This window comes from Lynx rufus, unplaced genomic scaffold (assembly GCF_022079265.1).
Source record: "Lynx rufus isolate CCGP_SWC_20201006 ecotype Redwood Valley unplaced genomic scaffold, mLynRuf1.p SCAF_13, whole genome shotgun sequence".
Taxonomy (NCBI): Eukaryota; Metazoa; Chordata; class Mammalia; order Carnivora; family Felidae; genus Lynx; species Lynx rufus.
The window spans coordinates 16,498,604-16,515,000 of record NW_025814827.1 but is presented as its reverse complement, the minus strand read 5'-3'; the positions used below and the strand labels follow the sequence as shown (position 1 = coordinate 16,515,000).

Genomic DNA, 16,397 nt, shown 5'->3' with positions numbered 1-16,397 from the left:
GTACGTTGAGCATTCGACTTCAGCTCAGGTCATGATCTCAGGGTTCATGAGTTCCAGTCCCGTGTCTGGAGCCTGCTTAGGATTCTGTATCTCTATCTCTCTCTGCCCCTCCCCGACTTGTGCTCTGTCTCTATTTCAATAAATGAATAAACATTAAAAAAGAAGTAAAAAAAAAAAAAAAGAATTTTTTTTTTAAAAAGAAAGTCTTTTCCTCTAAGATCATGAACAAGACACGACTCTTGTCCTATTATATGTGACAAAATACTACAAGTCCTTCCAGAGCAATTAGGCAAGATACAGAAACAAAAAGCATCCAAATTGAGAAGGAAAAAGTAAAACTATCACTATTTGTAGACAACATGTTATATACAGAAAACACTAAAGACTCCATCAAAAACTGTCAGAATAAATTAACAAACTGAGTAAAGTCACAGGATACAAAATCAATACACAAAAATCTGAGTTTCTATACACTAATAACTATTAGAGAAATAAAGAAAACTATCATATTTGCAATTGCATCAAAAGGAACAAAATACCTAGGAACAAATTTAACTAAGAGGGTAAAAGACCTATATGTTGAAAACTACAAGACATTATTCAGTTTATTCAGTGAGATAAATTGAAAAAAGGCACAAATAAAGGGAAAGACATTCCATGCTCATGGAGTAGAAGAAGCAATATTATTAATATGTCCTTCCTTACTACCCAAAGCAATTTACAGATTCAATGCAATCCTTATCAAAATTCCAATGGCATTTTTCAAAGACACACAACAATCCTAAAATTTGTATGGAACCCCCAAACCCCCAAACAGCCAAAGCAATCTTGAGAGTGAAGACCAAAGCTGGAGGAATCACACTCCCAGATTTTACACAATATTACAAAGCCACGGTAATCACATATATCAACAGAACATAACAGCCGAGAAATGAACTCAGGCATACATATTCAATGAATTTATAGTAAAGAAGCCAAGAATAATGGGGAAAGGGAAGTATCTTCAAAAAATGATGTTGAGAAGACTGCACAAACACATGTAAAAGAATGAAAATGGACCACTAATTTACACACTATACCCACAATAATCAACTCAAAGCAGATGAAAGACTTGAATGTAAGACCCGAAACTGTAAAACTCCTAGAAGAAAACACAGGCTACAGTTAAGTTCCTTGACACTGGTGCTATGATATTTTAAACTGGACACCAGAAGCAAAATCACAAAAAGCAAAAATATATAAGTAGGATTACATCATACTAAAAAGTTTCTGTACAGCAAAGGAAAGTGTCAACAAAATAAACAGGCAACCTACTGAGTGGGAGAAAATATCTGCAAATCATCTATCTGATAAGAAATTAATATCCAAATTATATAAAGAATTCATACAACGAACAGCAAAATAACAACCCAATTTAAAAATTGGCAGAAGATCTGAAAAGACATTTTTCTTTTTTTTAAATGTTTTTAATGTTTATTTATTTTGTGCAAGCAGGGGAAGGGCAGAAAGAGAGGGAGAAAGATTCACAAGCAAGCTCCACACTGTCAGCGCAGAGCCCAGCCTGCGGCTCCATCTTACAAACTGTGAGATCATGACCTGAGCTGAAATCAAGAGTCAGACGCCTAACCGACTGACTCACTCAGGCGTCCCATGAACAGACATTTTTCTAAATGAGACATACAAATAAATGGCCGACACACAAAAAGAAGCTCAACATCACTAATCATCAGGAAAATGCAAATTAAAACCACAATGAGATATGACCTCATGCCTGTTAGAACGGCCACTATCAGGAAGACAAGAAATAACAAGTATTGGTGACGACGGAGAAAAGGGAACTCTCTTGCACTATTGGGGGGAATGTAAATTGGTGCAGCCACTATGGAAAACAGTATGGAAGTTCTTCAGAAAGTTACAAATATTAACTACCATAGGATACAGCAATTCCACTTCTGGGTATTTATCCCCCCCCAAATGAAAACACTATCTTGAAAAGATATATGCACTCCATGTTCACTGCAACATTACTTACAATAGCCAAGCTATCAGAGCAACCTAGGTGTCCATCAATGGATGAATGGATAAAGGCATCATGGTGAATATATTACAACGGAATATTATTCAGCCATAAAAAGAATGAAATCTTGCCAATTACAGCAGGGATAGACCTCAAGGGCATTACCATTTTATTTATTTTGAGAGCTAGAGAGAGCGAGGGAGGGTCAGAGGAGGGGGGGTAGAGACTCTGTGCTGTCAGTGCACAGCCTGACACGCGGCTCAGTCCCACGAACCATGAGATCATGACCTGAGCCGAAATCAAGTCAGATGCTCAACTGACTGAGCCACCCAGGTGCCCCATCATGGGCATCATCATTAAGTGAAGTGAGACAGAGAAAGGCAAACACCGTATGATATCGGATACAGGTGGAATCTAAAACCAAAAAAGGAAAAAAACCCAAGCGCCTAGTTTCAGAGAACAGATTGGTAGTTGAGGGGGTGGGATATGGTAGAGAGGGAGTCAATGGAAAACAGACACTGAAAGTTTGAATCAAACAAAAGATTGACTTCTACATGTTTATATATATGCTAAATACATACATAAGAGTTACATTTTATTTATTTAAAAAAAAAATTTTTTTTTCAACATTTATTTATTTTTGGGACAGAGAGAGACAGAGCATGAATGGGGGAGGGGCAGAGAGAGAGGGAGACACAGAATCGGAAGCAGGCTCCAGGCTCTGAGCCATCAGCCCAGAGCCCGATGCGGGGCTCGAACTCACGGACCGCAAGATGGTGACCTGGCTGAAGTCGGACGCTTAACCGACTGCGCCACCCAGGCGCCCCAAGAGTTACATTTTAAAGTCAGAGGACAAGTGAACTGGAATGTTGAGCACAATGCATACACCCAAAAAAGTAAAGAGGTTTGAAGGGATAATATATAAATATATACATAAAAAACAGAAACAAAAAGCAACGTACTGAATAGGAGAAACTATTTGCAAGTCATAAAAAAGAATTCATACAACAGCAAACACACAACCTGATTAAAAAATGGGCAAAATATCTGAACATTTTTCTAAAGAACCCCTACAGATGATCAACAAACACATGAACAGATGCTCAATACCACTAATCATCAGGCTAATGCAAATCCAAACCACCATGAAATATCACCTTACACACCTCAATTCTCAAGGAGACAAGAAATAAGTGTTGGCGAGAAAGTAGAGAAAACGGGACCCTTGTGCACTGTTGGCAGGAATGCAAACTGCTGCAGCCACTATGGAAAACAGCATGGAAGTTCTGCAAAAGATTAAAAATAGAACTACCAAATGATCCAGAAATTCCGCTTCTAGTATCTGTCTGAAGGAAAGGAAAACACTAATTAACCTGAAACTAATGTTACGTGGCAATTATACCTCAATAGATACTAATTTAAAAAAAATAGCTTTAAGTTATTTAAACATTTGTTAGTTACTTTATTTTAGATTCTTAAAAATCCCTTGTGAAATGTTCAAATCTGTTAGATCTGGTATCCCTCACATCCATTTCGTGCTCCTTCACTTCGCAATTTAGAAAATTAATTAGAAGGGCTCCACATTCGGAACTAACTCAGTAGTCCTCGTCCTTCCTGATCAAATCATCCAGTTTAAATTCGTTACCCTGTGGGAGCCCGCTTGAACTTTAAGGCAGATTTCAAATAAGCGAAGCAGCCCAGGAATGAGACACTTACGGAATGCGCTCCTCTGATATTCGGCAAAAACAAAACGAAACAACACAACAACTCGGGATGCGTAAAGACATTCACCTGGCTAACAATAAGGTGCTGGGCTGAAGACCTCCCCCAGGACCGTTCAGCTGGCGCCCTGTGGACCACAAACCTCCCGCCGCAGGGCGCAACCTCCTCCCGCCGACTCCCGCACTTTTCCTTCGCGGGTACCGGTCGCCTGGCCATCCCGGCAGCGAAGTCAGTAACGGGCCCACCCCGGGCCCCTGCCCTCCGCGCCGCCCTCGAAGACCCAGCCGACCGCAACCCCACCTCTGGGGGACGGCAAGGAGCGCGGGTGCAGCTCACCCAGTACCTGTGGGGAAGGCGCTTCCCGCCGCGGAGCGGACAGAAGCGGAGCAGCCAGCAGCCCAGCAGGAAGCACCTACTACCCGACCACCTCTTCGGCCGTCGCAGAAGCGCAGAGCTGCGCCGACGACCCGGAAGTGCTCGCCGAACCTGGAAGTGACAGCACGCGGGTGGGCCGGGAGGCCCCGCCCAGCCCCTCCTCCCACACGCCACTCAAGCCTTGCCACGGGAGGGTGTGGTGTGGAGGGAGGAAGGGCGTGGGGCCGGCAGCTTTCAAGCCCTAGACCGGTGGACGAGCTTCCTTTTTGAGTAATTCACCAGGTTTACCAAATCGTTCATAATAAGCTTATCCACTGTTAGATACACAATTAGGAATGTTAGGGCAGTCACATTTTATGCCTGAAGTGTGTTCAGGGTAATACTGTTGAAGATCCTGTAATACTAAATTGAAGACCAATTCTGAAAAGATTAGAGCAGGTATCACTTTATGATTCAAAATACGGCTGCAATTCAGTTAGCCCAACAAGCTCTTGTTGAGTTCTGAAGAATTTTAATGTGGGAGAACTTGTATTTAAAATTTGTACCTAATGCAAGACAAATACTGCAATATATATTGAGTTTACATAAACCCAAAGGGCATATCCTAAGTGGACTAAAGGCAGCATGATGTGTACAGCTGTTTGCCATTAAGTAGGTGAACAGTGATTAAGGAGTAAATACATAAACAAGTGCTATCAAATGGAATCTCTGAGCAGTTTTGTTAGCTAAACATTCTCATTTAAGCCATGTTTTCAGCCACTTATTGAACTGATTTTATTGTTGGATTCCCCACTACCAAAATGATTCTAAACTATGAGATACAAAGTTTGATAGTTTCAACAATGTTTAAAATGAAAGCAGGATGAACACTTCACCCCTTTGAAGAATAGCAAGTAGTGCCCAGACTACATAAAGAGAAACAAAAGTTCTGTAACTACTGAAAGGCTTACAAGATAAAAACTCAGTGTAACAATTTAGTAACGTAACGTAAGACAAAATATGTGATAAAAATGAGTCAAAAACAAACTTTACAATTAATTTATTTAAATTCATTAACGTTGCAAAAGTATCATGTGCAACAAATCAGGACACAAGTTATTGTATTCCTAATAAGTCAGAGAAAAATAAAATATTACATCTCCTTAGTAAATCAAAACCAAGTCTTTCCTTTCTTACAGGGATCACATCAACATCTTCCACACACAGACATCAGAACTAAATTTCTCACACTGTAAGATGACAGCACCAGCCTAGGCAACATATTTTGAATAGTGAAACGATCACAGCACATTGTGTCTACATGGCAACAACATGAACTTACATTAAGAAAAATATTTGAATTTTTGGAATTCGTATCAAAGTGTGTAGGTGACTAACTCTAAATTGTGTTCCACGTGAACAGTGTCCAATCGGCTGTGCAAGACAGTAGCCCTGAACACCTCCAATATTTACTAGTTAGGTTTATGTAAATGAACAGTTTAAGGGGCATAGCTTAAAAAGTCTGTATACAAAAAGTGCAGTGGAGCAGCAGAGTAGTATTATTTTCCAAGTTCCTCCTTAGCCATACTGATTGTGAAAACACACAGATTTCAAAATGTAAATGTTTTAACCTCTTATATAAGGTCACATAAGACTCAGACAGCTATCCGAGGCAAACAGTTTAATATTGTTCTTTATCAATCTGAAAGCATTAAACCTTTGATTTTCATTACGTGTTTAAGTGCTTTATGTGAACTTTTCATAGAGTTTTTAAAGTAAATCTCAAAACATAAGAAATTAAGTAGATCTAGCATACATAGTTGAAACAAAATTAACAGTTCTGTTCAAATTTTAGAGTCACTCCTGGTGTTTATTAACACATTATCTTATTTTCAAGTACTATTTAGAACTTTGAAGGAAAGTTACGTTACAGGGACTCACCTCAGATCTAACTCTAATTCATTCAGAATCTTGGGTGGCGGAAGAGGGAGTGAAAGGCTCCCCAGGTAATTCTTCAGTACTATTAGAACACTGCATAGATGGTCTCCACTGCCCTTACCAGCTGACCTTCTCATGTGAATGTAAATTCGTAATGCTTTCTCCCAGCAACTCAACTCCTCCAATTCCTGGTCCCTGCGACAAGATAAACTCTAACGGAACAGGTGGTCTAATTAATAAGCACATTAACTCCTCTATTCCTTTCTTTTGAGGTTTGTGATCCGGTTCTCAAATATCTAAATAGGATGGGAAAAAAATAAGCATGAAAACAAGATGGGACGGATTAGCAAATCTATTTTCAGCCTATCTTCTCCCTTCTGATTGAGCAACGTTACTAATTTTCCATATATAACATGGGGAAAAGGAGGACAAAGCAACTGTCACCTTATATATACCTTTACCAATCTCATCAGGAAACTGGCCCGTTCTATCCGATAATATCCTAATGCTAATTTACCTGTCAACTGAAGAAATCTAAAAAAGCCACTTCCGCACTAAATCAAACACTTCGAGATTCCCTGAGCACTCACATAAAAACCGCCAAATAGTGGTGCTATATAGTCCTCTACAAGAAGTCTCTATCAAAAAGCAGATCCCTTACCTTTTTAAATTCTGAAATTGCAGTCAAACAAATTCTAGCTACTGACATATACTCGTCAATCAGCAAATTTCAGTACTCACTGCAAGTTACTAAGTAGCGATGTCCACTTTCAAAGACTACATTAACGTTTACCAATCTTAGAAAACATAAAAAATAACCTAGTCCTAAACTTTAATCTGAGCACTGTTACTGCTGACCCTCTCTGTTCCAACTTGTTTCTGTATGAAGAGACAAAGCAGAGGAAAATATAAATTCTGATTATAGGTGTTACCCGTCTTTGCCTCCTTCACTTCCAGTCTTCTTACTCACATGTTCCGTGTGAAGCCTGCAGGTTTTCCTGTTGGATGCAAGAAAGCCTACTGCATGGTGCCAAGAGCTGCCACACACACTATTTCCCTTTACAGACACATTCAGTGACATCTGAGAGAACCCCTTTATAGTTTTCTCTTCCTTCCTTGTTTTGTTATTTTCCTTTCAAACTGCCCTGCTAGGGCTTACCTAGAATCATATTCCAGCATCAAGCTCCGCCCAAGGTAAAGGCTATTAAGCTTAAACTGTGAGGTCAATATACCATCTTTCCTTGGTGCTACCTAGGAATATGATCCAGCAGAACACAACCAAATTACTTTATACAAGAAACTTTTGACTAAGAGGCATTCAGAGCCCAAGTACAACAAAATATACTGACAAAAATCAAATTAAACCAGTTAAGTTAGATCCATGACCTTAGGAGAAACATGAAATACTACAATTATATGTACTTTCACTTCAATCAGTAATGGAAAATTAAAATTGAATGATATGGGGGAAATGTCACACAAAGACAAACAATTAACAACAAAGTTAGTAAATGCTTCTCCTCCAACCTACCAGTTATGATCTTAAGCCTTAGGGTTATGAGACATTTATTATGGGGCACATCTCTATACCAGATTCCATTAAGGTGCAGGTTAGAGCAGGTGTGTTTTACTCTAGCGATTCACGGCACATCCCTTTCGTTATATCCCAAGTGTTAACACTGTTCCCTCTGAATTTTAATGTTCTAATGGATGACGGGCTAGTTGTACTTCAAAAAATATTTAAGAAAATGCACCACTTTTGCAACAAGCTGTATCTGTAGTTAGGAACAATGCTTGCAAAAGCAAAAGTGAACAAACACAATAAACTGTTGAAACTGAAAAACTGTTAATGTGGAGGAAAACCACCTATTTAAAAAGCTCAGCAAACTGTGAGCAGGATAAAGACTTTTATAGAGGAAAGACTACTTAAGAGCTCTACAAATACATACCCTAATCACAATTAAATTCCACAATCGTTTATCCATAATTCTCATATGGTTAAATTCAGAAGGAATGGCTAAGTTGTTATTGTTAGTTTGCTTTTTCAACACAAGCCGTTTCTAAGGTTTGAGCAAGCAGTAATGGTTTTGGCTTTACTTGCCAGAATGACGTTAGTTTAGGATCTGCCTACAGCTGCTGGATCCAAGTTAAGTCAGAAGGCTGCTGAGGAACATCTCATCCTGGGAATCCTCCAGGATTAGACTTAGGTTTAGCATGTCAAGTTTATAACTGAGAAGGACAAAAAGTAAAGGAAAATTCTCTTTGTAATACAAACTTTATATTAAAAATGGCAATGGTGAAAGCCACATGTATGTTCAGTCTGACAGAATAAAGCCTAAAAGCTTAGCCCTCCTTTGCTCCAATTTTGCTACTCTAGGACACTCTTTAATAAATTGCCTCACAGGAAGGCCCAGAGTGTGGCAGTACCCTCAAATTTGGAGGATACCAAGTTTTCCAAATGAGTCACACAAATGTATGACACTATTATTAGACCAACCTACTGTTTTAGGATGATTCTGCGGGCAATTAAGTTCTGTGCGAGCACCTAAGGACAATGTATTTTAATATAGTGTCAAGGTACTTACCAAATTAAACAAAAAGTTAATATAAATGTGTCATCCAAAACAGCATAATGCAGTGATGCTCTAAGACTTACAAAATAACTTAGTTTTACAGTACTGTCAACATGATTCAAAAGAAAATGTGAATACACACAATATCTGACTAGGTCAAACACTTACTATCAAGTTTAAATAACTGATAAAGTATTTTGGTAAAGTGCCCACATTGAGAGCAGTTAAAAAAGCAGCCCTATTTTCTACAGAAAAATAGTGACAGTGAAGAACTCATCACATTCTCTGAATACTACACTGCACTCACAAATTCTGGAGAGTGATACCCTGGACACACAGCTTATTTCACATTAGTGAACAAATCTAAAATTTTTATAATAAAGTTCTGACTTTGGGCCAGAAGATAAAATGTCCCATATATACATATATTACAAATCCCAATTCTTAGCCTCTGAAGTTTAGTTCTAAAAATGGCTTTTTGACTTGTCTTTAAAGTTTAAAAAGGAAACAGTGTGCAATACATTTGTATTTGCGCTTCTGAATTAAACGGTATTTATTAAATGAGAAAAAAGCCTAGGATAGTATACATCTACTTAGATTATGAACATGACCTTTGGGTGTTCATGAGAACCAGTTTAACTGTCCCTCATCTTATGAGCAACTTTACTCTGTAAGTTACCCAGGAAATGTATCTAACCATCTACAAAAACAGAAATTCGAACATGCACTTTACAAATCATGATCTCATTTACCTGCACATTCTTCCACAAGACAGGTATACATTAAAAAATATTGCTCAGAAACATAAAAATATATATTATCTCTTTCCTTTACCATTTAGGCATATAAATATTTTACTGAAGAAGATGTATCATTCAACAAACAAACGCAAAAACTGCTTTATATAAAGTGTGGTTCTCTGCTATTTAGCAATATAAAATATAAAATGAGTACAATATAATTAGCTAATAAAGAGCTAAATTCAAGAGATTTGCAAACCAATACAGCAGTGAACAGTCCCTTATACAAAAGTCCATTAAGGAAGAATCAAGTCAATTTTGTAACAGGTTACATAAAAATCAGGGCCAATAAATGCATTATAAATGCAAAAAAGAGCACTGCTTCATCAGCACATTCTTCAGTCTTGTCTGGACTAGATGCCAAACTTACTGTTCACTTTTCGGTTCATCCTGTTTTCCATTAAGCTCTTGATCAACTCTGGTTAATGAAAAACAATATAGATAATAAGACACTAGCAAGTGAACAGTTTTCTTTTAAAAATTGTGACTACTTTTAGCACAGAATATTATTCTGTTAAAAACAAAGCTTTGCAAAGAAGCAGACATAGTAAAAAGGTTACCAGACATTTCCCCAACCATGAAAGGTAATTTTTAAAGACAAGAGGACACTGGCAAGAAATGTGACTGTTGTTTCCTCAAAGACTATAATATACTTTATGTACAAATGCCCATAAACTTTACTAAAAGTTCAAACTATAACAAGTATATTAAAATCTTGGAGCCATAGCATGGCTGGGGCAGGGATGTAAGTGATGAGAAAGTGGCAGGAAAAACTCCCTCAAAAATGATTTTGTTAACAGAAATATTAAAATGATACCAATCCCACCAATTGATCAATGTTTTTAAATTCAGTGATAAAAATGCACATTTATAGAAATCAGAATTATCGTCTAAAATTTACTAGTACACTTAGAATATAAATGCCTTTCACTTACTCTGATAGTAAGAAGCCATCGAATTTAATAATCAGAAATATCCAGAGGTGGTTAAAAATCTGCCTCAATTAGTAGTGTGTCGCACAGAGATCATATCAAAATTTAGGCAAGTGAAGATTAGAATTATGTAATTACCACACAATTATAAACAACCCTTTAAAGAAGATAATGTACCATAGTCTATTATATTTGTACTAGTTGGAATTACTGATGGAGGGGAGTTTAAAACAATTTGATATACAAAGATACTTTTCATTACTATGTTTACATTACTATGATCATCACCACTCATTACTAGGATTACCTGAACATTAGTAAATGAGCCCGAAAAGTCTTGGTCTGTGGTAAAGCCAGATTAACAACATTTAAAAACATTTTTTTTTTCTAATATGCTGGTACCAAAAATTTGAAAGGTACATATTCTTGGTAAGGCTTGCAGTATACAACCAATCTTTTCAAAATCTGAAATATCCTTAAGAACGAATTTCACAATTACTTTACTTTTAAACTACATTCAAACATGTTAACAACTGTTATCTCTCCCTGGCCATACTTGGCACTGAGGAACTGTTTGGAAGAAACATCTACAACATTTAAAATTCTTATACTTCCACACTCAGTTTTGAAACCCCATTATTACCAGTACTCATCATAGGGATTTCACCTTAAGTAAGCTCCTCCTCCTACAGCCTCTGTGAAATGTCTTAAAATATGCTCCTTTATCTTTAAAACTTTAATGTTACCATTTTCAAGCTGACAAGAATTTATTATTTTTTAAGAGTAAAAAAAACTGTGTACAAAAAAATAAGGAAGTGCCTGAAAGATACATGTAATGATTCTATCAAGGTTAAACAGAAGTTTTTAAAAGAGAAAACAAACAAACAAAAAAAAACCAAGATAAAATAGTACTGGTAGGTTATCAAAAAATATATTTAAATAAAAAGTATAGTTCTACTATTTTTCTGATGCCTAAATTCTAGGTAACTGAATACTAAGAACTTTGTAAAAAGGCCCAGCAGATTTTATCAACAAAGGTAATTCATTTTGAAATCCATGAAGCAACTGGCTTCAGTATACAATTACAGATTATATTTTTAATTTCAGTTATCTGTCTGGCAAATGTACACTAGTGCCTAGAAAAAAAAATTAGCAAGATCTAAAATTACTGTTCAGACCTCTATGTTCAAATGTTTGTTAAACTGTTAAGTGTCATATAAGAATGTAAAGCTATGATTCCGTCACAAGGTCAACGGAATTCTTGCTCATCAACAGAGTCAAAATGTCCTCAAAGTTAAGAATGTTTCAGTTCCTTATAACTGGTTCCTTAGAATGGTCAAAGTGGTAATTACATACAAATTTCTCACCCTAACTCTTAAGACACTTAGTATTAAGACAGTTTTGCTAATATGTCATTATTTTTTAAAAATCCATTAACAAGTTACCTCCAAATTCTACACTGTTCTAAATTAGTATATAAAATGGTAATTATTTTATACCCTTGCCTTTCATGTTCTATGCCAAGATATTAAGAGCTAATAGTTTGTTATGCTCAAAGCAGAAGTATTCAAAATTAAAGATGGAAAGCAGAGTATTTAACTATTAAATGGTATACTGAATTTTAGGTATTTTATTGTATGTAGGATTTGACTGGTTAGCAGGCCATTTATAAGCATACAGGGAAATCAATGTTGGTTAGCCAAAGAATATGTACATTGCAAATATAATCATAAACCCCAGGGAAATAAATTGATTCCTTAAATAAATACATATATTTATCAAAACCACTAGACATGTAAAGAATATGGTGAAACAGATAAAGTCTTAGAGGTAATTGGTTTTTCAAATAGTATTCTTAGCAATTTCTCTGGTTTTGTCATCAGTATACGTATACCAAAAAGGAGTGAAGAGGGGCTGTGGCCTTTAATTCCTAATTGGCATTATACATGGTGTTAAAACAGGGTGAATCCAAGCCATATTCAGCATCAGGAATTTTAGATTCACTCTGTATTTGGATTCTGGGGTATGTTTATATTTACAGATGCTATTATCTTTGTCTACAAGCTAACCAACCAATGAGGAAGAGTTAGTCTGTGCAATGCAAATGGACTAGTCTAGATGCAACCCAGTCAAGGTGTGCATATACCTTTTTTGTTTCTTTTTTAACTTTTCTTCTTCATACCTTGGTAGGGAAGAGTTATTTCAGTAAATATACATGTTATGAAGATGAACAAAAACTCGAAAAAAAGGCACTGACAATAAACTCATATTAAGACTGCAGGCAAAACCAAAAATACTTAATACAGTGTGGAGAAAGTCAAAACTGACCTAAGAAATCTGGCTTTGACACATTAAATGGACTAAACCTCAGATTAGCAAAACAAAAAACTTTTTTCTACGTGACAGCAGTGTGATACCCAAGTATTTATGTTAATAGCCTTCTACCAAATCCTTATAAAAGTTATAAAGAAGTGAATGTGGTAAACAGAATATATTCCAGCCACTGGAATGTACCAAGGTTAGGCTGATAAAAACAATACCGTATTTCTCCAGTAACAGGATTATTCAATGCCATGATGAATTTACTCAAATTTGGAGAGCAGCATGTCCCAAGTCTACAGAACATTCTTTAGTACTGACCAATGAAGAAATCAACTCTTAAGATTGCGAAGTCTTTAGAAATGAAAATTAATCACAACCAGAAAAATACTTCCTACTTCTTCAATTGATAGCCTGAAGAAAATGGTGACTTATGGAGAAGGTGTTGGAAAATGGCTTCTTTCCCTTTTCCTTCTTTACAAAAACAAGAGCAGTTACAAAATATTTATAATACAGGAAAAAGAGTGTGTATTGAAAAATATTTACCTCTTGCATATCAAAATATAAAAATCCAATATAATTAAAGAAATAAAACAAAACATACTGTTTTATGCATTCTGGTATGCCAACATATTCCATGGGGACAAGTTCCGCTAGTTCTGCCAAATTAAAGACGTATCTAATTTTTTGGCTGAATTTTGAGCTACGGAAGAAAATAAAAATAATTACCTCAATATTCTGACCAACAGAACTGACAAATTCATGCAAGGAGTTTGTGTTTTTGTTTCTAGTTTTGTTTTCTTTTTTTAAAGTCAATGGCTCTCAGAAAATTACCTAATAAAGGGTCTTGTAACAGCTAGAAGTGTTCTGATAAACCATGAGGGATGTACAATGATTAGTGATTTTAGATTTTTCCGTAACCTGGAGTTAAAAAAAAAAAGAAAAAGAAATAAAAATTTAAAAGCTCTACAAATTCTACTGCTGGAAGAAAAGGTAAGACATCAGTAAGTATGTACAACTTTATACAAAAAAAAACCCTCATCCATAAGTTCATTTAGATGGGATATTCTTAAAGACAAGAAAATGTACTCTTGAATTCTGATGGTCACTCCTACTACTGAGATGAACTTTACTCCACTTGGCTAAATTTATGTCCATCCACAGTATAGCCTGTCATTAAATGTCTCCTAGATATATTCACTTTAGGATTGTGTCAACCAGGGGTAGAGGTCAATATGGAATACAGAGGTAAATTGTTTTCATTTTTCAGGAGAGGAGGGAACTGGTACTCATTTCTTTGACACTATGAAAGGCACTGTGCAAGCAGAAAGCTGGACGTGAAGATCACCACAGGAAAAGGAAATGTAAATCAGATCTAACACATTCTTATGGGGTGTAAAACTCCCCCCTAAGAATTAAAGGCAGTATCCTGGATGACTTATAATGACCAAATAAAACCTGTTTTATTAATGCATATTTCACACTTAAATAAAGTGATCATTAGCATTTTTTTTTTAATCATAAAAACTAGCTCCTGCCATGTTTAGGTATTTAGAGAAACCTATTAATGAGTCTGAGTTCATTAAATTAGTTCAAATTAGCTATAGTCAAATCAAACCAATTGTAGAATCAAAGTTCCCTCCATTCCCATGGATGACTAACTCCTAGGAGAACACACTTCTGGAGCTCACTCCAGAGGAAGATTATAGGTGAGCATCTTCAAAACCATAAAACATGCTAAGCACTATGAGTTAAACAAAATTCACAATATATTAAAATAGGAAATGTACTAAGTTTTCCATCCTTTCCCAAAATGTAAATTACAGGAAAATGTTCAGTGTGGTATAAATAAGGAGAAATAAAGAACTATTTTATAAGTTTGTTTTAAGGAATTATTCTTTGTAAAACAGATCAAAACTCATTTCCTTCAGGATATTCTAAGATACTACATTGAGAAAATAGAAATGTGTTATGAAATTAACCAATGTAATTTATGGTGTCTTTAAGTGGCAACAGGAAATAAAATTTAACCTAATAAATCTAATCTAAAAATTATTCAGACTAGCTTTCAATGTGTATTTACAATACCTTCTATCAATTTGCTGATAGCATTTCCTGAGCCATCCCAGACTGGGCATTTTTCTTCGAGTTGTAGCACCATTTAAATAAACTATCATGTAGTTTTCTGCTACTAACAGCTCCAAAGTGCCAATAACATACCTATAAAAACAAATTAAGTTTAAGCCTTAAATATTGCTTTACACTACCAAACTCAATTATCCAAATTATAGAATGTCCTTCCCTTCTCTTAAATGACAGCAAAGCCAATTAAAATTCTAAAACTCCATTGGTTGGGGGGGTGCCCAGGTGGCTCAGTTGGTTGGGGATCCCACTCAGGCCAGGATCCCAGGGTCATGGGATTGCCCTGCATCAGAGGAACCTGCTTGAGATTCTCTCTCTCTCTCTCTCTCTCTCTCTCTCTCTCTCTCTCTGTGCCCCCCTTACAGAAGCACACTTCCTCTCTCTCTCTCTCTCTAAAAAACAAAACAAAAAAAGTTTTAAAATTGCACTAGTCGGTATTATGATTATATATTTAAGTGTTTATAGATGAAATGACATGATTTCTGGGATTTGCTCCAAAGTTATACAATGGGGAGAGCATAAATTTTGGGGAGGTATAAACTGTTAACTATGGAACTGGGTGATTCATACACAAAGATTCAATATACTTCTTTCTGCCTTTGTATATGTTTGAAATTTTCCACAATAAGTTTTTTAAGTTCATATATTTTGAGAGCGTGTGTGTGTGTGCACAAGAGAGAGGGACACAGAGGGAGAAAGAGAATCCTAAGGAGGCTCCACGCTGTCAGCGCAGAGCCTGAAGCAGGGCTTAATCTCACGGTTCACGAGATCAAGACCTGAGCTGAGATCAAGAGTCGGACACTTGACCAACTGAGCCACTCCGGCACCCCTCCACAGTAAGAGTTTTAAAAACAGCACTAACTTAAGAAACAAAACGATTCTGGAGAAATATAACAGAACTTAGTTCAGTTACATTTGGCTTCTTGGGAATAAATGCAGTTTAGTCATAGGATTTTGAGATCAAAGCAATTTCTTTACACTTAATGTATCCTCAAATATAAATAATAAAGAAGCTGGAACAGATCATTTGAAATATCCCCTCCGGTTTTAAACTGACAATTTTTCTGCTGAGTTGGAGAACAAATAGTTGCATAATGCCAAAGAATAAGGACTTAACCAGGATGGGGATATTTATAATCTTTTTCCAGTTAAAGTTCACCTTCTTGAAATGGAGATCTAATTAACCCAAAATTCTTCCAAATATTTTTGTGAAGATACACTTACTTAAAGAGATTGTCCATCAGGTATCGATAGTTGGGTTGACCACTTTCAGGCATAAAACATACAGCAAACACAACAATGGCATTTAATCCATCGCCATAATATCCTGGAAAAGAAATCAAAGAAAATCGCTAGCATGATTTTACTTTTTCAGAGGAAATCTGTACAGTTGACAGATTATAGTGATTCACTTTCCACAAGTTTTTGGATCAAAAATCCTGGTTTCTTATTTAATCTTAAATAGTCTTAGAAAGATGTTTAAATCCCCTCTTCTCAAAACAAGTGCAATAAAATCTCAAGAGGAAAGGGTGGGCATAAAACCAGAAACCCAATTAAAATAGCATAATCAGAAAGCCAGACTTATTTTAGTAAATAGACA

At 36.2% G+C, this 16,397-nt stretch overlaps 2 protein-coding genes across 7 annotated transcripts in view; both read right to left on the bottom strand.

Annotated features, from left to right (window-relative positions):
- Positions 1-6,123, bottom strand: part of GTF2A2 (general transcription factor IIA subunit 2) — a 24,280-nt gene extending 18,157 nt beyond the window's left edge. The window contains exon 1 of one of the 3 annotated variants that reach the window (XM_047075037.1): positions 6,035-6,123. The gene's annotated coding sequence lies outside the window, so the exon portion shown is untranslated. Of the gene's footprint in view, positions 1-3,183; positions 3,228-4,082; positions 4,226-6,034 lie in introns of those variants that run through there. The other 2 variants (XM_047075035.1, XM_047075036.1) reach the window with 2 other exon arrangements.
- Positions 5,139-16,397, bottom strand: part of BNIP2 (BCL2 interacting protein 2) — a 25,934-nt gene continuing 14,675 nt past the window's right edge. The window contains exons 6-11 of one of the 4 annotated variants that reach the window (XM_047075031.1): positions 16,022-16,124; positions 14,744-14,875; positions 13,490-13,576; positions 13,260-13,358; positions 12,483-12,518; positions 5,139-9,822 (exon numbers count right to left, since the gene is read on the bottom strand). In XM_047075031.1, the coding sequence (XP_046930987.1) occupies positions 9,771-9,822; positions 12,483-12,518; positions 13,260-13,358; positions 13,490-13,576; positions 14,744-14,875; positions 16,022-16,124 (509 nt within the window). In that variant the 3' untranslated portion in view covers positions 5,139-9,770. The remainder of the gene's footprint in view (positions 9,823-12,482; positions 12,519-13,259; positions 13,359-13,489; positions 13,577-14,743; positions 14,876-16,021; positions 16,125-16,397) is intronic. The other 3 variants (XM_047075032.1, XM_047075033.1, XM_047075034.1) reach the window with 3 other exon arrangements.